Source organism: Rissa tridactyla, chromosome 12 (genome assembly GCF_028500815.1).
Source record: "Rissa tridactyla isolate bRisTri1 chromosome 12, bRisTri1.patW.cur.20221130, whole genome shotgun sequence".
Taxonomy (NCBI): Eukaryota; Metazoa; Chordata; class Aves; order Charadriiformes; family Laridae; genus Rissa; species Rissa tridactyla.
In genome coordinates, this window is record NC_071477.1 from 4,870,520 (window position 1) to 4,890,651 (window position 20,132).

General features: G+C 50.3%; 2 protein-coding genes across 6 annotated transcripts in view; one reads left to right on the plus strand and one right to left on the minus strand.

Annotated features, from left to right (window-relative positions):
- The window catches only part of HELZ2 (helicase with zinc finger 2), a 31,592-nt gene extending 17,400 nt beyond the window's left edge, over positions 1 to 14,192 (plus strand). For all 5 annotated transcript variants that reach the window (XM_054218083.1, XM_054218080.1, XM_054218081.1 and 2 more), the window contains exons 9-20: positions 398 to 3,911; positions 4,761 to 4,846; positions 5,253 to 5,384; positions 5,634 to 5,801; positions 6,069 to 6,210; positions 6,650 to 6,766; positions 7,353 to 7,545; positions 8,339 to 8,473; positions 8,722 to 8,940; positions 9,253 to 9,409; positions 9,847 to 10,014; positions 10,534 to 14,192. In XM_054218083.1, the coding sequence (XP_054074058.1) occupies positions 398 to 3,911; positions 4,761 to 4,846; positions 5,253 to 5,384; positions 5,634 to 5,801; positions 6,069 to 6,210; positions 6,650 to 6,766; positions 7,353 to 7,545; positions 8,339 to 8,473; positions 8,722 to 8,940; positions 9,253 to 9,409; positions 9,847 to 10,014; positions 10,534 to 10,658 (5,156 nt within the window). In that variant the 3' untranslated portion in view covers positions 10,659 to 14,192. The remainder of the gene's footprint in view (positions 1 to 397; positions 3,912 to 4,760; positions 4,847 to 5,252; positions 5,385 to 5,633; positions 5,802 to 6,068; positions 6,211 to 6,649; positions 6,767 to 7,352; positions 7,546 to 8,338; positions 8,474 to 8,721; positions 8,941 to 9,252; positions 9,410 to 9,846; positions 10,015 to 10,533) is intronic.
- A 205-nt stretch (positions 14,193 to 14,397) lies between these two features.
- On the minus strand, positions 14,398 to 19,094 carry FNDC11 (fibronectin type III domain containing 11). The gene is made up of 2 exons (XM_054218719.1): positions 19,023 to 19,094; positions 14,398 to 15,942 (listed from the first exon to the last, which is right to left on the minus strand). The coding sequence occupies exons 1-2, from the start codon at positions 19,092 to 19,094 to the stop codon at positions 15,034 to 15,036; spliced, it is 981 nt and encodes a 326-aa protein (XP_054074694.1). The 3' UTR covers positions 14,398 to 15,033.
- Between the last annotated feature and the right edge of the window lie 1,038 nt (positions 19,095 to 20,132).

The following is a 20,132-nucleotide window of genomic DNA, read 5'->3' on the forward strand; positions in this document are numbered from 1 at the left end:
CTCTTGTTCCTGCGAGACCCCTCAGTTCCCCGAGGAGTTTAGGATTCACGGAAAACTATCCATGTTTGCGAGGAGTGGCTGGCGGGGGCTGCTCCCTGGGCACTTGTGGCTGCACTGGTCCGGTGCCCTGCCTTTCTCCTGTCTCCACGCTCCCTGGTGCGTGGGTGGTGGTGGCCTCGTGGTGCCTGTCCATCCTGGTTCATACCTGGAGGCCCTCGCGATCCCCAAGAGCTGCTTTATTCACATCAGGCGACTCCTGTGACTCAGCCGAGCGAGGTTACATCAGCCCATGGCCACGTAACACAGTGTAGACGGGCAGAGCGCCGGGTGGCAGCCAGACAGGGTCTTCCCCGTTGGGTTCCCGTGAGTGACTTCTCCCTTGTCCCCTATGGTGCAGGGCGGGAGTTCCGGGTCATCATCATCAGCACAGTCCACACCAGTGAGAGCCTGCGCGTTTCAGCCTCCCACCACCTCGAGTTCTTCAACGAAGCCAGAGTGCTCAACACCATCATGACCCGGGCTCAGTCACTGGTTATTGCGGTGGGGGATGCGGTGGCCTTGTGCTCCCATGGCCAGTGCAGCAAGGTATGGAAGCGCTTCATCCAGCAGTGCATCGAGAAGGGGAGCATCTTCCCGGAGGACCTGACGATGGCCCAGATCAAACAGGCTGCGTGCGACAAGGAGAGCTGGAGCAGGAGGAGCCCAGAGAGGGACGAGGAGGACAGCGATACAGATTCCTGGAGCTCCGAGGCTGAGAGCATGAATCCTGATGATCCCATCCTTCAGGAGCTCTTAGATGAGAGCAAGAACGTGCTGGTGACGGTATCCGATGAAGGGCTGTTGAACGTGAAGACCGAGGCTTCAAACCTGTGTAAACACAGGCAGGAATACGTCAGCTTCTCTTCTCAGATGATGCAGGAGTATCTGCACATGCACCCCAAAATGTACAAGAGATGTGAGCTGATCAAAGAAGGGTTCGACAGAGCTTCTGCCTTCACCCTCAACGACTCCCCTGCAATGACCATTCAGATCAAAGGCAGAGTTCACTGTGGGACGGCCTTCACTGGGGACGAGGTGCTCGTGGAAATCCTGCAGAACAGCACGGCTGACAGCAGCAGCCACCGCCCTCAGGGGAAGGTGGTGGGCATCTTAAAGCGTGCGGAGAGAGAACGGACCTTCATCTGCATGATGGATGAATTTGATCCCCGGGTGATGATACCCATCGATCGCACTGTCACCAAAATATTTGTCCCAGGGCTGAAAGAGAAACCCAATGTCATTCCCATCCGCAGGCTTGTCAATGGGAAGTACAGAGTGGTCAGCTGCGAGAAGATCAGCCAGGAGACGAGAAGATGCCAGTTGTTCTGCGTCCAGGTTATCTCCTGGCGGGAAGGGTTTTACTACCCTTTGGGGATAATAACAGAGATTCTGCATGCAGCATTGACTTTGGAAGAGGGCTTAAAGATCCTCGACTTGGAATATGGTTTGGAGAAGAAATACCCAGCTGCTGTCACCAAGGAATCAGCCAAATACACTTCCAGCAGCAAACTAAACCTCACCAAGGAAAATCTGAAGGACTGTCGGAGTTACCTGACCTTCACTGTTGACCCTCAAGGTGCCCGGGATTTGGACGACGCTATCAGCGTTAGGGATCTTGGGCATCAATATGAGATTGGGATCCACATTGCAGATGTGGCTGGCATCATTCCCAAAGGCAGCGCTTTGGACCTGGAAGCAAAGAAGCGGGGTGTCACCTACTATGCTCCTAACCAGGAGCCTCTGTGTATGTTCCCACCCCACATTAGCCAAGATGTCTGCAGCCTTCTGCCACAGAAAGATCGCCGGGTGATCTCCTTGTTTGTCACTGTAGAAAAGAAGACTGATGAGATGTTAAAGGGAGTCTTCACCATCTCTGTGATCCGCTCGGACCAGCAGCTGTCCTATGAAGAGGCAGAGCTTTGCATTAAGGACCACTACAGGGGAGCGGCAGGAGCCCTTCGTTTCAATACCGTGGAGGATTGCATAGCTGTGGCTTATCACTTCTCCAGGATCCATCGGAAGTTTCGGCTGCAGGAGGACTGTTTCTATGACCGGATGGACGAGGAAAGCTCCCCGGGTAACAGGGGGTCCCATCAGATGATAGAGGAGTTGATGATCATGTTCAACAGTTTTGTGGCAGAGTTCCTCACCAACCAGGAGGGGACCAGAAACATCACTCCTCTCCGATGCCAGTGCGAGCCAAGCCTTCAACAGTTATCACTCATGAAAAACAAGTACAGACACATCCTTCCCTTGTCCATCCATCTCTCGCACCACCTGGGAGAGGTGCCTCCTGGCCAAGACTCCCCTAACAATGTAGTGTTCAGTCTCCTGTCCCCGATCTGGGAGCACCTGCAGTCAGCTGCTAATGTCCGCAACTTCCACAAGATGATAGACCTTATTGTCACTGATGACATCCATCCGAAGCTGGCCCCTGTGGCCCTGGAGTTCAGGAGACTGCTCAGCCGCTCCTATTTCAGTCGCTCCAACTCCACTGTCCAGTCGAAAGCGGGCCATTATTCCCTGCACGTTGACTCGTACACCTGGGCTTCCTCTCCCATCCGCCGGTACATGGATGTCGTGGTCCAGCGGCACCTTCATTCCGTGCTCCGCAAGAAGCCCATTGTCTATTCTTTAGATGACATTGAGTTTCTCTGTCATGACTTCAACAGGAAGAATTCCCAGGCGGTGACATATGAGAAGAGAGCCCGCTGCCTGCAGATGGCCACCCAGCTCAAGGGCCAGGTCCTGCAGAAGATCGCCTTTGTAGTGGATATCGAAGGGATGCAAAAATATTTTAAAGTCCTGTTTCCACTGAACAAAGAGAGTCTTCCAGATCCCCAGATAATTAACTACAGGTCTCTTCAGCTGATAGAGCAGCCCATGTTCATCCAGGAGAAGAGCAGCATCAGGCTGCTGTGGAAGAGGAGGGTGTACTTTGTGGAGATGACAAAGGAGCACAGCCTGCAGGAAGGACCTCTCCGCGACCTCAGCGTCACCTTCTTTGGCACCCAGACTTGGCAAGAGGTGCTGGCAGCCATCAGGAGGGAGGATTTTGAGACCGCGGCCTCCATCCTTCAGAAGAGCAAGGACCTGTACCAGCGGCACGTGGGCTGGGTAAGGAAGAGCCAGTGCTCGCACTACACGGAGCTCTTCCTGGAGCTGAGTGCCGGCGACGCGCTGCGGTTCCAGCTCACCACGGATGTCTGCCGGGGCTTCCTGGTGCCCTTCGTGCAGCTGTGGTGCGTGACGCCGGGTTTCGACGTCTGCCTGCAGCACATGGAAAAGCCTATTGATTGCTTCTCTGCCTATGCCACCCTGCCGTCCAAAGACAAGTACAAGCATCCAGCGGAGTATAGCAAGGTTTGGATGCCGATGAGCGCCATGGAGTCTGCTTCGTGTGCGGTAGCTGAAAATGACTCGATTGTCCTCCATGGTGTCAAAATAACCTGGGCGAAGCAAAGGACAAGCAAAGGACAGCTGCAAGGGAGTTTCCTCCTAGACAAAAAATTTTTGGAGGAGTGCTCCATTGAAGTGGACTTCAACTACTGTTACTTGTGCATTCGCCTAGGTGGGCTGAAGCTTGGGAGCCTTCAAAGCGATGAGGATTGCCTTAGCCACAGCCTCCAGAACCTGACTCTTCTTAACAAGGGCAGGTCAGAAAGCAAACTTACGGTTGATCCAGATACCTATACCTGGGTGGCTCACGGGGTCACTGAAGAGTTCAGCGACGATGAGAAGTCAGACAGGACTAGTCAGCAGACCATGAACTTTTACATCCGCTCTATGTCTATGGAGAACATCCCCGTGGAAATCTCACAGGCCTCTGCCAGGTTCACAGTGGAGCTCATACCAAAGATGCTGCCAGACGTGTAAGTGTGCTTAGTGGTTGTGCTCTGGTTGACCTGTCCGTGCAGAGCAATGGCTTCTCACGGGACTCCTTTGCTGCACCCAAATGGGTTTTTCTCACTGGTGTGGCTGATCCCCCCCAAAAAAACCTGTCTTTGCCCAGCTTCACTTGGCCATGCTGTTGGGCTGTTGATGTTTGGTAGGGGTGGCAGCATTTCTCAGATCTGTTCTCCAGATGGCCTCTTGCTCTTCTGGTTGACCTTGATAACGGGGAGACAGGGAAAGGTGCCGTGCTGAAATTTCCCTGGGCAGCTGTTTCTTATGTTACAGGATTGCTGCAATATGTGTCATGAAAGGCAGCATGAAGCACTGGATCAGGGTTTGCTTAGCAGAAGTGCTCCCTGATTTCCCAATCGTTCCCCTTTGTTGGTGCTGTGAAGCAAGATCTGCTCTTATTAAAGCAGAGCTGATGTCTGGTTTGCCCTTCTTTGTACACAGCATGGACTGCTACGCACCCACAACTGCAGTAGCTTTTTCAGGGCAGAATATGCTTCCTTTTGTATCGTGAATTTTAGGAAAAAAAACCTGGAAGCTAATCCAATAAAATGGGGTGGGCCATAATAAAATGGAGTTGGGACAGAAGCTGTGCTTCTTGCTCTCAATGTCTTTGCAGGCCCAGCTCTTCAGACCGTTGAGAAATAGTCCCAGATGCAAAAGAGCAGAATAAGAGTTGTTTTGGTTTAAGTTCTTTGTGGATTTAATGCAACACCAAAGCGGGGAGAAAGAATAAACAAGACAGTTGTACAAAGCTGTGTTACAATTTTTGCTATTTTAAGATACATTCCATTCATTCTTATTTTTCCCTCTGTCAGACGGAAAGAAAAGGCAATTTGGAAGCTCGCGTATGCCTCTGAGCTTGCTAGAAGCATTGCCCTGGGCCACGAACCTCCTAAAAAAGGTAGGTGCAGATATTCACCATTCTTACCTTGTGGCTACTTGCTTCTGGCCGGGCAGGTGCCCTGGCAGCTTCAGTGGGTCCTTGCCGTAGGGGTTATGCTCCCGGACCAGGAGGTTCCCCTGCCAAGGGGAGGAGAGGAGCTGCCAGCCTGGCAGAGTGAAGGTAACGTGGGATGCCGGTCTGGAGGGTGGCATGGGTGATGTTTTAATCCCTAGGACCCACAGAAGAAGGCTCACGGGCAGAACATCTTGGCACAGGAGAAGGATTCCTTTTAGGTGGCCTTGTAAATGGGCCATGATTGCTTGGTACCTACTGCATCCTCCTGTTGAATCCCTTGTGTGCTGTCTTCAGTAACCTTTAAACTTGTGGTTTTTTTGGTTTTTTTTTTCGCTCTTTGCCGTAACAGTGACGACGTCCAAAATCCTGCATCAAAAATCCTTTGATCTCCCTGGCAGCCCCAGGAAACTTAACCACAGTCAGAACCAGGCGATTCTAATGGCTCTGAGAAAACCCTTCACGCTCATCCAAGGCCCACCAGGTAAGGCCGGGGGGGACGGCACAAGTACAGGCCTACTTTGTTATGAAAAGCAGGTTAGAGTTAATCTGTTGCTTTCCAGAGGACCCTTCCCGAGACAGAAGATGGTAGCGTGGGTTGGCATCACCCACAGCTCTTCAAGGCAGTCCCCTCAGTTTTTGATTTTTTATGTCATGGCTGATCCTCCAGATGCTGATCTAGAGCATGGGTGTCACGGTTAAAGTGTTCTCAGCAACCTCCTTGTTTTTCTAGGCACAGGGAAAACCGTCGTTGGAACTCACATTGTCTACTGGTTCCATAAGCTGAATGAGGAGAGCGTCGAGAAGGAGCAAACACCATCCGCTGAAGAAGAAAAGCCCAAGGGGAGAAGGTGCATCTTGTACTGTGGCCCGTCCAACAAGTCTGTTGATGTTGTTGCTGGTAACTATCGGTTTTAAGCCCCCGAGTTGGCTCGTACTGGTGGGAGGGAGAACATGTGGCCGTGAGCAGGAGGGGCAGAAAGCGGGGCTGGTCCTTGCAGAAGATCCCTCGCTGCAGGGCGAGGACCGGTGAAGGTGGGGTTGGTGAACGAGGGGGTGGGGAGAAGAGGCAAGTGCCCGGCAAACGCTGGGCACCTCACAGGGCAGGAGCTTTCTCAGCATCACTGGTGCCTGGTGCTGCCTGAGCAGACCTCTTCTCCTTCCCCAGAGATGCTGCTGAAGATGAAGAACCTGAAACCACTGAGGGTTTATGGGGAGGCCATTGAAACGATGGAATTCCCGTACCCGGGGAGCAACCGGCACCTCTACCGCAAAGCCTTGCGGGATGCAAAACCAAAGCGGGAGCTCAGGTAGGACTGCATGGCCCCACAGGCTGCGAGAGCGCTGGGGAGCGATGTTTTCTGCACCGGTAAAGCCGAACAAGCCAGAACAAATGTGGTTTCCACTCTCTACTGTGGAGCAGCACTATTAACCTGCTTTGTACTTAATTTTTTCAAGTGAAGGTGTATAGTCTAATGTAGCACCTAGTCAGGAAACACCCTAGATGTTTTCATCTCTGTTTTGAACAGCTCTAAGTGTCTCTGACTTCATTCCTGCTTGCAACTACTAAAGAAAGGTGGTTGTATTTTGTGTCCTCGAGGGTGAGCTCTATAAAGATGGAACAGTCTGGCTGTGACTTCTTTAGCTAATGGGGTTTCTCCACATAGACAGATGTGGTATACTTCACTGTACAAGAGATCACTTGGGTCTGTGTGGGGAAAAATATTTATATATTGACTCTTTATTCAGCGAAATAATCCTGCATCATCGCATCCGGCGGCCGCCCAACCCTTTATGGCAGGAGATCTGTAACTTTGACGCTCGGATGAAGAAAGGAGAGCTTATAACAGAAGAAGAAACAAAGAAGTGAGTAGAAAGAGACCCTGGTGAGAGATGGCTGACTCTGGCCTTGTGCCACCTCTGAAGCGCTGCCTGAAGGAGCGCAGTGCAGCAATCTCCTTCCCCTGCGAGAAGAGGTTGGGGCTACACTTGCTGGGTCTCAGCTGACACAGACTCGTAGGCTGCGTGAAAGTCAGCGCCTTTGTCCTGGCTCATGCAAGACAAGGGACTAGGTGACAGCATCGAGGTGGATTAATCAAGCTGTGTGTTTGGAATGATGATAAAAAGTGATTAGCTCAGGGTTAGTGGTACAGTGCAGAGCATCCGCATCGCTTCTGCTCTGGTGCTGTTGTCCCTCTGGACCAAAAAGTCATACTGTGCATGTGTGACACTTGCATCCTCCACCCTGAGTCCCTGCCCTGTTGAGTTCAGGACAAAATGCATTTCCTACAGTGTCCATCCAAAGCCCTTTTCTGGAAACACCAGCTCATCCTGGGTAGGGAGACGGAGCCATAGTCATTTGGGAAAGTGTAGCCTCTGCCTGGTTCCTGCATGAGGAACCTGGAGATGTTTCCCCTATGCGTGACCTGGTGTCTTCTGCATCAACCACCAGGTACAAAAATCACTTGTCAGCTGCTCGTGCCTATGAACTGGCAGGCCACGATGTCATCCTGTGCACGTGCTCCGCCGCATCCGCCTCTTCCCTGGAGCAGCTCAATGTCAAGCAGGTAATCATCGATGAGTGTGCCATGTCCACGGAGCCTGAGACCCTCATCCCCTTGGTCAGCCACCGCCATGCTGAGAAGGTAAGTCCCTTCCAAAGATGTGTCTCTAGGATGGCTGCTCAGGGCTCTCAGACCTTTGCATGTCTTCCACCCTTACCATGCTACTCTTCCAAGTTTTACCAGGTTTGAGGGTTGTTCTTGGTGGCATCTATGATGGTGCGTCAGTGTCTCAGCCTTCAGGGAGTTGTTTGCTTTGTGGTATAACTTCACTAACTATAATGAAAATCTTGAGGCACAGAGAGGTAGATGCGGTACGTAAGTATTCTCACTAGATGTATGAGCTGTGCATTATCTGTTCGTATCGCACAAAGCAGAGTCGTAAGACCTGCTGTAGGCCTGAAAGCTGTGGTGGAGAACTATTGCATCTGCTCACCTCTCTGCTGCGTGCATCAGTTCAGCTCCTTGTCTCCAAACAGTTACACCCATAGTGTCTCCTCTAAACTTCCTCTTGCCTTTCTGCAAGAGAAACCAAGTGGTGGTGTGGCTGGATTTTTGGTGCTTCTTTACAGGGTGGGTGTCACTGCCACCAAAAATTGTGCTGGCCCAGGTAAAAAGTATTGACGTGACAAGAAGCATGGAGCAGATCTCAGCAGACTTACTGCATGATGAGTTCTATCGGAAGAGAACTAGGCTCTGCATTATCTGGGTCGAGATCTTTATATAAGGCCCAACATGGTTCCTTGATTGAGGTTGCTTTAACCATAACAGAAATAAGGAGCACCAAATATCTGTGTGCAAATAGCTTTTCAAAGAGCTGAATGCCTTCACCAGTGCCACCCACCCTCATAGCTGAGGTGTCCACTCTTCGTTTCAGGTTGTTTTGCTTGGGGATCACAAACAGCTGCGGCCTGTGGTCAACAATGACTTCTGCAAGAGTCTTGGCATGGAGACGTCTCTCTTTGAGCGCTACCGGCATCAGGCGTGGATGCTGGATACGCAGTACCGCATGGTGAGGCCCTCGAGTGGATTGTCTTTTCTCTATCACAGAAAATGCTGCTATCGGGGCTTGCCTCAAGCCACTGGGAAACAGATATTCTCCATTAGTGCTTTCCTTTCCTAGAGTGATGAACAATGCCCTCGCCTGGTGCTGGCTTGTAGCACAGTGGCATTGCAGGTGAAGCCTCCCCAAAAAGATGCTGCAGGTTGAGAAGTTCCTTGGTTTTTGTTCACCTCAGTTTCTCCCCTTTTCTCTCCCAGCACAAAGACATTTGCGAGTTCCCATCCCAGGAGTTTTATGAAATGCGGCTGAAAACGTGTCCCCAGCTTCTTCGTAAACCCAGTGTCTTCCACCACAAAGACAATGGCTGCTGCCCCATCATCTTTGGGCACATGGAAGGGAAGGAGCAGAGCCTCATGATTTCTACTGAGGAAGGAAACGAGAACTCCAAAGCTAACCTAGAAGAAGCGGAGCAGGCGGTGAGGAGGGTCCTGGGGAACTGCTGGAGATGTACAAGGGAGGGTGTTGTGTTGGGTGACTCTGGGGATCATGGTGGGATGATGGGTAGTGATACAGGACAAGGATCAGTGGGGTGCAGTATCTGCCTGGCGTCTTCTCGGGTCTGGAGCACTCCACGATGTTCCTGGCCAGAGGCAGCTGTAGGGAAGCGTGACCCAGGGCAGGGCAAGCAGCGCAGCCGGGCACCATGGCTGCCCTGGGGACAGGCTGCTGGAGGACTGGTTCCCTCCAGCCACCGCGCTCCCAAGTGAGCAGGATCCTGCTCTCCCCAGGTGAGGATAGCGAAGCAGCTGACACTAGATGGCACCATCCGGCCAGAGAATATCGCCATCCTGAGCCCCTACAACGCCCAGGTGTCCGAGATCAGCAAGGGCCTCCTGAAGGAGGGCATCCGTGGAGTGACCGTCTGCACCATCATGAAGAGTCAAGGTGAGCTGGCAGGAGAGGCGGGGGTTGGTTCTGTGCTCTCCTGCCTTCCCCAGAACGGAAGCAACCTATCACAGAGATGGTCTTTGAGCAAGTCCTACACCAGGGTCATTTCAGCCATGGAGGAAGCATCCCTGGGCCAGGTTTCTGGGTGATTTGTCATTGTAATAAATCCTTTGGGAAACTCTGGAGTGCCCAGGCAGGGTGAGACTGATGAAGGTAGGGAAGTGGAGGATGTCAGAAGGGGGTGTTAAAGAACTGCCGTAGCACATACTCTTTGGAGAGCAACGACCAGGGGTCCCATGGCCTCCAAAGCTAGAGAAACCCAAACGGTGGCTGCAGTTTTGTGGGTCTCGCTGTAGAGAAATGAGTGTCTTGTGGGGTGGAGGGGAGGCCAGATGCTTCCTTCTAAAAAAAAATCTTTCAATTCTGCTTTCTAGGAAGTGAGTGGAGATACGTGATCCTGTCGACCGTACGCTCCTGCCCCCGATCAGAGATTGATAAGAAGCCCACAAAGAGCTGGCAGAAGAAGTACCTGGGGTTTGTTACTGACCCAAACCAGGTCAATGTGGGCATCACGCGAGCTCAGGAAGGACTCTGCATTGTAGGTGGGTCTCCTGGGAGCGTGCACAGGCCTGCAGGGGAACAGGATGCTTGGATAAAGGGGTGGAGATCCAAACTAGTATAACCGATGGCCTTGCTTTATTCTTCTGCCCTTAGGCTGTCTGTGGTTTTGTAACTGGGCTATCTGGGAAGTCTGCACAAAGCAGAGATCCTGCGTGGCTCCGGTACAGCATGTATAATTAGTTTTTCTCACCCTCTGGTTTGGACCATGTTGTTTCCATCACTTGCATGCTAGAGCTCTCTCCTAACAGCATTTGGCTGCTTGTTTTCCTCCTAATCACGCAGATGGGCTGTGGTGTGTAGGGGAGCTGCTCGCAGATATGACAGCACTGTAAAGGGAGCTGGGATTCCGCAGAGGAAATGTCCGAAGGAAATGTCCCTGCAAGTTATCCAGCACCCTTAGGCTAGAAATGTCAGACAGAACTTTCCGTGACTGGTCTGTGATGGTATCATCCAAGCCTTTCCCGGCCACTAACCCGCTGTCCCCATCCCCGTGCCAACAGGGAACCGGTACCTCCTGGAGTGCAACCCTCTGTGGAGGAGGCTGCTTCAGCATTACCGACAGCACAACTGCTCTACTGCAGCCCAGGGGATTTTTGTCAGGAAGACTTCATCCATCCGCCGATGAGGATGGGTTGCAGCTCGATGAGCTCGTCCCTCTCTACCTGAACTGCGTTACGTGTGCCTTGGGAAGGACGCAATCTTTCCATTATTTAATGACCCATGGAGCCAGCATCTTCCCCTGCGCAGCGACAGCTCAGCTTCAGTGTGTGCTTTGGCGTCGTGGGGTGGTTTCTTTTTTTAATCAGTGCAACCTTGGACAGGAACTTTCAGCTCTAGCAAACCAAAAATCATTGGAAATGGATGGATGGGTGTGTGACTTTATTGATGACACTATTTTTGTAACTGTAAGATGCTCAGTGGAGCCCCCATCCTATCTGCCGGTGCAGCTGCGTTTTGGGGACCAAATACTCAGTCCATTCGTCGAGGGTGGAATGACCGTGTGCAAGCTGCGATTTGCCATAGAGGACCAAAGCTTCTGGGTACTACCACTCATTTTAAAACCAAGGCCAGGGAATTTTTAAGGCTTCTCTTTTTCTCAAAGCAGAAAAACAATTTGTTTTGGTTTTTTTTGTTGTCGTCATTTTGGTTTTTTTTTTTAAATGAAGGAAGAAAGCAAAGAGAGAACCACGTACCACTCTTTGTCTAGCCAAAACGCTGTTCTCCAAGTGTGTAAATATCACAGAGCCGAGGCCAAGTTGATTTTGTAAATAGATTTACTTATTCTTTCTACAAAGGAGGTTGTCCTCACCAGTATAAAGTTAATGAAAAGCGAGGACCGCTCCTACCAGGGACCGTTGGAAATTGTAAGCATATTTTAAACTGTTCTGAGTCTTATCTGAAATCTCCTCCTGTAAAAGCCCCCCTTTCCTACTCCAGATTTTTTTAAAGCTGCTTCTAATTTATTAACTTTTTAACTCTGTGAATTTGTTTCACAGCCTTACGGCCTGAGTTTTTAAGAGCGGGGATGGAAATTTGATAAACGTACCACAGCATATTTGTGTATAATGTGTTTTTTTTCTATTATTATTATTATTATTTTAAGTAGCCAAACTGCTGTGAACTGGAAGCTGTGATTCACTAGAGAAGGCTGCTTTTGCCCGGTTACGTATGGCTGATACAGATGGGTAGCGGGGAAGTGGTGCTCTCTGCTGAATCACGCAGCTGCTTTTGTGAAGGTTGATAGTTTCGAGGGAGGGTGTCTTTTATCTCATTTCAATTCTGAATGTATGAAGTGCCTGCCTCAGCTCTCCCCAGGACCACGCGCCTGGCCGTGGCGAAACGTTCACGTGGGATGGAGCCAAGATGCAAACACGGTGGTTTTGCAACAGGTATATACTGTGCTGGGACACGAGTCCTCCTTGGCCTAAGGGAGGGGTCCCCGTGACTTCACAGCGCCATGGCAAGGGTGAATTTTGTCCTGTTTGCAACTGAAAATGCAGCATGGCTCTTTCCGGTGTGGAGGAATGTGCAATAAGAAAGCGTTGTGTCTGGAAAAGTCCTTATTTAACGCTGTGTTTCTTCTCATGACTGTGTTAAACTTGACTCGAGAACCTATGGGGAAATTTGGTTCTTCTCTTCCTTATTTTAAAGTACCTTCCTGCACTTCTGCATTTGGTGGGCTTGATCTGTACGTTAGAGAACCCCCAGGCTTGCTCTCGTCTTACTGAAGCGTAATATCGGGCATATGGCTGGCGATTCCATAAGGGACAAAAGCCTGTAGGAAATACCTCCTGCTGGTTCTAAAGATGCTTGATAAAAGCTGGTAGGATGTAAAGTTCATTGTTCCTCTTTGAAGTCATCCCACCTGGGATCTTAAAAGACTCTGCGCCAGCCTGATTTTGCATATTGCCATTGCAAATTGCAAATATTATTACAATTCCAAAATAAGCTTGTATGGGAATCATTTTGTGGACTACTGAAATACAATCGTGTATCTCCAAGATGATGTGGAGAATTGCAAAGGCGCTAGAATTGTTGGGATAAATACTTTAGCATGGTGCCAGCGTCGTTCTTGGTCCCTTTAGAACCAGGGCGTCTCATTTTCATGACCTAACGTAAGTGTAGAGTTTCTCCCCTCCTTTTTTTGATGGTTATTTCATTACACGTAACACAAATGAGGAGACTCAACCCAAGCGTAGTGGCTTAGTCCAGTGCTCTTGTATGGGGTTTGGTCATGTGTTTGTATAGACCAAGAAAGATGCTTCAAAAAGTGTCTCCTCCTGCCCTTAGTGGGGGGAAAAAAATGTTTACTGCTACTCCTTGGAGGCTAAAGCCTAGGCTGAAATGCTATGCTTGGTCACCTCTGTGTTGCAAGACAATATACATATATTTTTTTTAACTCTGAAGATGCATTTTGTACCTGGTGCTTAGAATTGGGCTGTGAGCAGGTACCCGTAGAGTTGGTCCCGCAGCTGCAATAGTCAGGGATAGCAGAAAGTGCAATTAATGAAACTTTTTATAGACTGTTAGCACCAGCTGAATATCGTGTTCTTGCCCTTGTGCTCGTGTATAGAGAGAATCATAGAAATGAATAGAGAGAAAAAGTTCAAAGTAGTCTGGTTTCATTTGCACACAGAGCTTTGAATTTACTTTTGAAAGAATTTTATGTTCAAGCACATATTCTTAAAATAATTATAAAAAACAAAAACAACCAAAACCACCAAACCTTTGGTAATTCCAGTAGGAAACCCCTGGCAGCATGGTGTGGGTCTCTTCTCCCAAGTAACAGGCGATAGGACAAGAGGAAATGGCCTCAACGTGTGCCAGGGGAGGTTTAGCCTGGATATTAGGAAAAAATTCTTCACTGAAAGGGTTACCAAGCATTGGAACAGGCTGCCCGGGGAAGCGGTTGGGTCACCGTCCCTGGAGGTACTTAAAAGATGTGTAGGTGTAGCGCTGAGGGACATGGTTTAGTGGTAACTTGGCAGTGTTGGGTTAACGGTTGGACGTGATGATCTTAAAGGTCTCTTCACAACGATTCTGTGATTCTGTGGTGCACAGGCCATCTGTCCAATCACAGGCTCTACCTTTGCCGCCGGCTCGCAGACAAAAGAACATTGTTGCGGGACACAAATGTGGGCTCATCCAACAGGGTAACTTAATTTCCTCGGCACTAGGCAGAGCTGGAGCCCAAGCTGAACGCCGGGAACCTGCGCACGCAGCAGGTCCATGCGGTTGCAGTCATCACCATGCGTCCTGCTCCGACTGGCAGTGAAATTAGAGACATCCAGAACTAGGAAAGCTCTCCTGGGCTCCAGCTGGCAAAGGAGAAGCCCACTGGACTGTTTTTGAGGATTTGGACAGATCTGTGTAGGACGATCAATTTACTGCAATAAATTGTTGGGTTTTGTTTTTTTAAATAGAAATGAAATGTTAAGTGTCATGAAGTGTAAATCAAGGCTAACTTGAAATGTGGCGGGTTTTTATCTTTTGTATGTCCGTGACTTCCAGCGAACCTCAAATGACGTTTTGAATACAAATATTTCTACCTGCTTCTACCATTTCTAAGATTGAACCTCAACATTCCTTTTTTTGATATTTAAGCCATAATTGTAAAAATGATTTGAATTTATTTAAATAATAAATTTTATTACTAAAAGGCCTGTTTATGTGATGGTTTGACCAGACTCTGTGTGGGGACAGCTATGTTTGGGCTGAACCGAATGGTAAAAAAGAAAATGGGCGATAACTGCAGTACGTGGCAGAAAAAGATTGTTTTCTACAGATTGGTCGTGTGGATGTATTACCCTTCGCTGTTTGTTGGGGGGGGTTGGAGGGGTTGGTTGAGGTTTTTTTGTTGGTGGTTTTGGGGGTATTTTTTTAATCAGTGATCTTTTCGTGCACTGTAGGGGGGTGAGCATTGAATCATGCTTATGTTGGACCTATTAAGCACAGGGCGTAGAGGGTGAGAGGAACCAGAGACGGAGATAAGTTAGGGTGAGTGATTTGAAGAGCTCAGGTGCTTTGAAAGAAGGACGTGGGGGGGAAAAAAAACAAACTTGGGGTAAAAAAACCTAACCCAACATCATTGCAAGAAGCTGGCACTGAGCATTTTTTGGTGGATGGAAAGCACCGGATGATGGAGAGGCTTCTATCCCCTGTGCTTTGCATCCAAGGTGTCCTGCAAGACTGCCTGCCGCGACCTGCTCCCGCCCGTGAGTTCTGGCAGCGGGAAGTGAGTGTTGAGTCCTGAATGCTGCCTAAAGGTGTTATTTTGTGTGAAGAATTTGGAATGGGTTACTGTGAACCTGGAAAGATTTGGGGAAGGCGCTTGCAAAATTGTTGTTGAAAACAAAACCAGTTCCGTTTCAGGCGAAATGTTTGAAAACCTTTAATTTTTCTCATTCTGCTTTTTCAAATGGATAAAATAAGGAAAACGTTTTTGTGTGTTATCTCATCATTCTGGTGCCTTAGGGGCTGCTTCCATGTCTTCAACAACGTTATTCTTGTGTCTTCAGCGTAATGCTATCGTGCCACCTTACAAAGACAAGCGTTAGAGTGTGCAGTCTTCGAATGGTGAATTCGTACGAGCTGCCAGGCTGCAGGTTCTGGACTATGCATGTGTTGGAGGTGACTTGCTGAAGCCTACCGTATCCCACTTCCGTCTGACTCCCATTTGTCAGCAACTTAACATGCAGTTCACATTCTTCGACGTGTGACTCTTGGTTTTCGGTAAACCACTTGAGCTCAGCCCAGTCCTTGTGTGCAACTGATTCTTTTCGATCAAAAATCAGTGGCCTTTTCGTATAGAGAGAAAGCCTAATGTTGGAGAGCCTGGTGCCTCTAAGACCTGCATGTGAGACCAAACGGTGCTTGATATAGAGCTTTCCTGGCTCTTGCAAGGAACGGAGATTTTTCATCGACATGGAGAGCTGGGACACTCTCTGCACAATCAGGTCCCACCTGGAGAGGAAAGTTATCATGTCCCAGGTCTCTACGTAACAGCTCAGCTCCTCCCAACCCCGTTTCAGCTGTTCTAGCAGCTCAGTTAAAAGAAACAGCTGGATTTCAGTCTGTTTTTTTCCCACTTTCTTCACCCTCTCCAGTCGGATGGGGTCTATTACTTGCAAGATGTCAATGCAATGCAGCACGTCGTTCTGGTCTCTCACGTTCACGTGTTTGGGCTCAACCTCCAAGTAAAAGTAACACTTCTTCAGAAGCTCGACGTTGTTCCAGTGGTGCTGGAGGTTGTGGAGGCTCAGGTCGGAGCGCAGGAACTGCAGAAGAAGGGTTCTCCTTTCCAGGTACTGCTCCCAGCTGGCATTGTTGTCTTCTCCGCCGTGCACAGCACTCTCCGAACTGGTTTCAAATCCATTCAAAGCCTCAGCCATGATTCCAAAGCTCAGTTGCTGTGTGAGAAAGCAGCAATAATAACATCAACAAGCAAAGGAAAAGCAGCCGTTGAGGGAGAGTAATCATAGAATCATAGAGTCTGTTGGCTTGAAAGGGACCTTTAAAGGTCATCTAGTCCAACCCCGCTGTCATGGCTAATCATGGCTGAGACTCTTCTCTCCTCTCTTACTGATAAAGCTTAGCTTATAAATTTATAGATGGGAAAGAACTGTTAGGCTAGGTGTAGTTCCAGAGGAATTTTCCTTTCTGGTTAAATGGTTTCTAATGTTTTGTAGAGGCTTACTTTTATATATTCCAACCAACTGGTCTCCTGCTACTCCCCCTTGAGAGGTTCTACCTCTGCTTAATAGATTCACTGTCAGGAATTATTCTCTGATATACTCTGCCAAAATGTCTCCCTATCTTATTATCTTCTGTTTCATTCTAATTAGATGCCTTTTGTACTCCTGTAAGCCATTTCTTTCCATTCTTCTACATCTCTGGAGATGTCTATTTTTCTCTTTTTGTAAAAATCTGCCAGGCTGTTGAGGTTTGAGACCCGTCTTCTAAGCCAATTCCTACAGCTACATAATCACCTTGGTGATTCAAATTAACCCTCTGCCCCCCGAGCGAGCTGCTGTGCAGCAGGCAGAACCACGCAGAACGCCGAGTGCCGCCTCACAACAGCTTTCAAGAGGAACATTAGCGGTTTTCCTTGCACCTCTGCCTTCAACAGCAACATTGTCGGCGAGGTATTGTTTTCCTTCAACAGCAGCATTTTCAGTGATGTGTTGTTTTCCCTGTCTTTGGTTTTAGTTTACATCATCAGCTTGGCCCATGATATCGCCTCGCTTTCTTGTAGAAGGACTCTGTTGGTCCGTAAACAGTGTACTGAAATGCAAGTAAAGCGCCTGTGGAGAGGTAAGGGTTTGCTGGTAAGAAGGTGTTTGGGTAGTGGTCCTTGGCACCGCCGTATCTGCTCTCTGTCTTAGTCTTGGCCGTTCCATTTACTGACAAAGCCGGGCCCTGCTTGGTGGTTCCTGCTGAGCCACGATGGACGGTGTTTCCCTGTTTTGCTTTCGCTGCAGTTCCCGTGGCTCTCACACCGTACGTATCGCAAGCAGAAATCACCTAAATAAATGCCTGTGTCCCCGCCGTCGGCGATACTGTAACGAGAACCCAGCCTGACGTTGCGAACCTGGCCTTCGCAAGCTGAACACGCTTGATTGGGAAAAACAGGGAATCCCGAAAGTAAGACTTTGTGTGACCCCAGCCAGCCTGCGGTGATACGATCTAGCAACAGGTAACTTTCCTCATTCTATGTAATTTTCTGGTTATAATTATTTAAGTTTTCTAGTAGCTAACCGGGATATTTTAATTCTTACATGTCTTGTGGAAGCTAGATGGTGATATCTAGTTGACAAAGCAATTTTTCTCAGCCTCATTTTCCCTAAATAGACATAACAGAGCTAATAACGGTTCCTTGTAGGAGTTTCAAGTGTTTGTAAACCTTTCAGATGTCTGGTCCCTAGCTGCACTACAATTTATACTAATTCGCTCATCCACAGCCACTTTTTTTCCAAGAGAGCTGTCAACTGAAAAAACAAGCTGTATTTCCTTTTCACTGTTTTGCTTTCCACTAAAAAAAAAAACAAAAACAAAACCCAAAACCAAACCCCAAACCAAAGCAGTGCCGGTTCCTGGCATCCCCGTAGGGAGCGCAACAGGGACAGCGCATGCACCAGGTTACGTTACCCCGCTTTCAGAGCGATTTGGCTCTCTGCAGCAGTCTGTTTGCCCACAGAGACAGAGCTGTGATTGTGCTTGTTTTGCCTTTCTGTTTTTATATCTCTTTTGGTTTTTTTTTTCTTGCCAGAAATGGCTTTTTTTTCCCCAGTAGCGCTGCTATGTTTGCAGCCTGGGAGGCTGGAGTTGTAGAATCACAGACTGGTTAGAGTTGAAAGGGACCTTAAAGATCATCCAGTTCCAACCCCCTGCCCTGGGCAGGGACACCTCCCACCAGCCCAGGTTGCTCCAAGCCCCGTCCAGCCTGGCCTTGAACCCCTCCAGGGATGGGGCAGCCACAGCTTCTTTGGGCAACCTGGGCCAGGGGCTCACCCCCCTCACAGAAAAGAATTTCTCCCTAATATCTCATCTAAATCTCCCCTCTTCCAGTTTAAAACCATTACCCCTCGTCCCATGGCTCCCCTCCCTGATCCAGAGTCCCTCCCCATCTCTCCTGGAGCCCCTTTAGGGACTGGAAGGGGCTCTAAGGTCTCCCCGGAGCCTTCTCTTCTCCAGGCTGAACCCCCCCAACTCCCTCAGCCTGCCCTCCCAGCAGAGGGGCTCCAGCCCTTGGAGCATCTCCGGGGCCTCCTCTGGCCCCACTCCAACCAGTCCATGTCCAGTTGCCCGAGCCGGGGGCTGCGTGGCCCTGGGATCCCCCAGGCCAAGGGTTCCCTGCCTGCCATCGCCACCCCCCAGGCCTGGGGAGCCGGAGGCAAACCACCCAGGGACAAGGCTCCAGCATCCCTGGGCGGACGCGGGTGCCGTTCCCTCTCCCTGCTGTCGGTTCCCACCACCCAGCCATGCCCCGGCTGGTGTCACCGAGCCTCCAGCACCCACCGACGTCCCCCCTAAGGCTCCACTTTTCACCATGATGCTTCTTTGCCCTTGGCGGTGGCGGTTTGTGGGGACATACTGCTAGTTGTCTACGGGACTGGAGGCCCCAAAATCGTCTCTACCTTCCCCTCCGTAAATCTCGGTCACAATCCACTTCGTCCCTGGGGAGAGGTGGCACCTGGGGTCCCTGCAGGTCTGGTGACACCAGTCTGGCCCCAGGGGGAGACGGCCACATGCGTGGCCGTGTTGTCCTCTGCCTGATTAGTTAGTGGCATCTGTTTCTACCCCGCCGGCGGTGGCTGGGGTCGCCAGGACACAATGCCTGGCTGCTGGAGTCACAATGTGACGCATCCCCCGGCGCCGGGCACGGGGCGAGGGGTCGGAGTGACCCTCGGGCTGGGTGTCCTGCTCTCCGAGGTGTGAGCAGGCTCCATCCCCCAGCCCAGGGCTGTGCCCGGGCACTCTCCCACCCCACCGGGGGCAGGCAGGAGAAGGGCCGAGGGCTCTGTGCTTCCCCCTGAACCGGCACGTTTGGTTTCACTCCCATCTCGCGCCCTTGCTGTTGCGATGGGGCTGTGGGAATGCTACGCGGATGAAAGGACCATGTGCAGGGTTTGTGACCATTGCGGCACCCAAAATACGATTTCCAAAGCTTTGCTCTCCTGTGCGAGACGTTCACACTGTTCCCCCAGCATGTTTCGCCTCTGCTCCGTGAAAGGCAGCGGCCTCAGTGTTTTCTGAGTCCCAGCTCTAAAGCCGAGGAGTCTGAGACTGAGCCGCTTCGCTCTGGGCTGCTTTAAAGCTCCGTTCTCCCTGCAGAGCCCAGACCTCAGCAGCAAACTATGAGGACACGACCTCGAGCCAAGGGTCCCTGCAGGCAGAGAGGAAGCAGCTAAGGCAGGACAGCCAGAAAATGGTAAATGCTGGCTGAGAGCAAGGTGTAGCAGAAAAGCTGGCTCCATCCCAGGAATCCTTAAGGTCGTGCCGGTGGCACCCTGCGAGGTGGCCGTGGCCAAGGGCCTTGCTGGCACTCGGGTGCCCTGTTTCTCCCACCGCAGGCACCTCGCCTGGGTTTTGAGTCGGGAGGTTTAGGTCAACACTACCCAGGGGCTGGTGAGTCCTCTCAGTCCAGGCTGCTCCGAACTGCGCTGTTTGTAGCATTTCTGGGAGGAGGATTGCGAGTGACGCTGCCCTGAGTTCCTGAGCATCAGGACATCAGCCTCAGCACCCCGCTGCTGCTCTGCCTGGGACCCTGAGCTGGATGCCCACACGTAGGCTGCAGCTTTGCTCTTTGCTGTTTTGCCCACGTTAATATTTGCCCAGGAAAGCACGGGTGGTTCTGGGGGACTAACGGGATCTGCTGGGCTTTACGGCGTGCTGTGGGGTGGGGGGGTATTTTCGCTTTTTGAGGGTGACTCTTTACATCTGAGGCTGGACACGCTCCGGTGCTCTGCTCTCCCCAGGGAGACAGGCTGTTTCACAAAGCGTCAGGAGTTTCATTAACTTAAACACATAATCCTTATTAAAGAGATGTGTTGAAATAGGATATAAACGGCTCCATTAAGTGCAGCAAACTTTGTTTTTT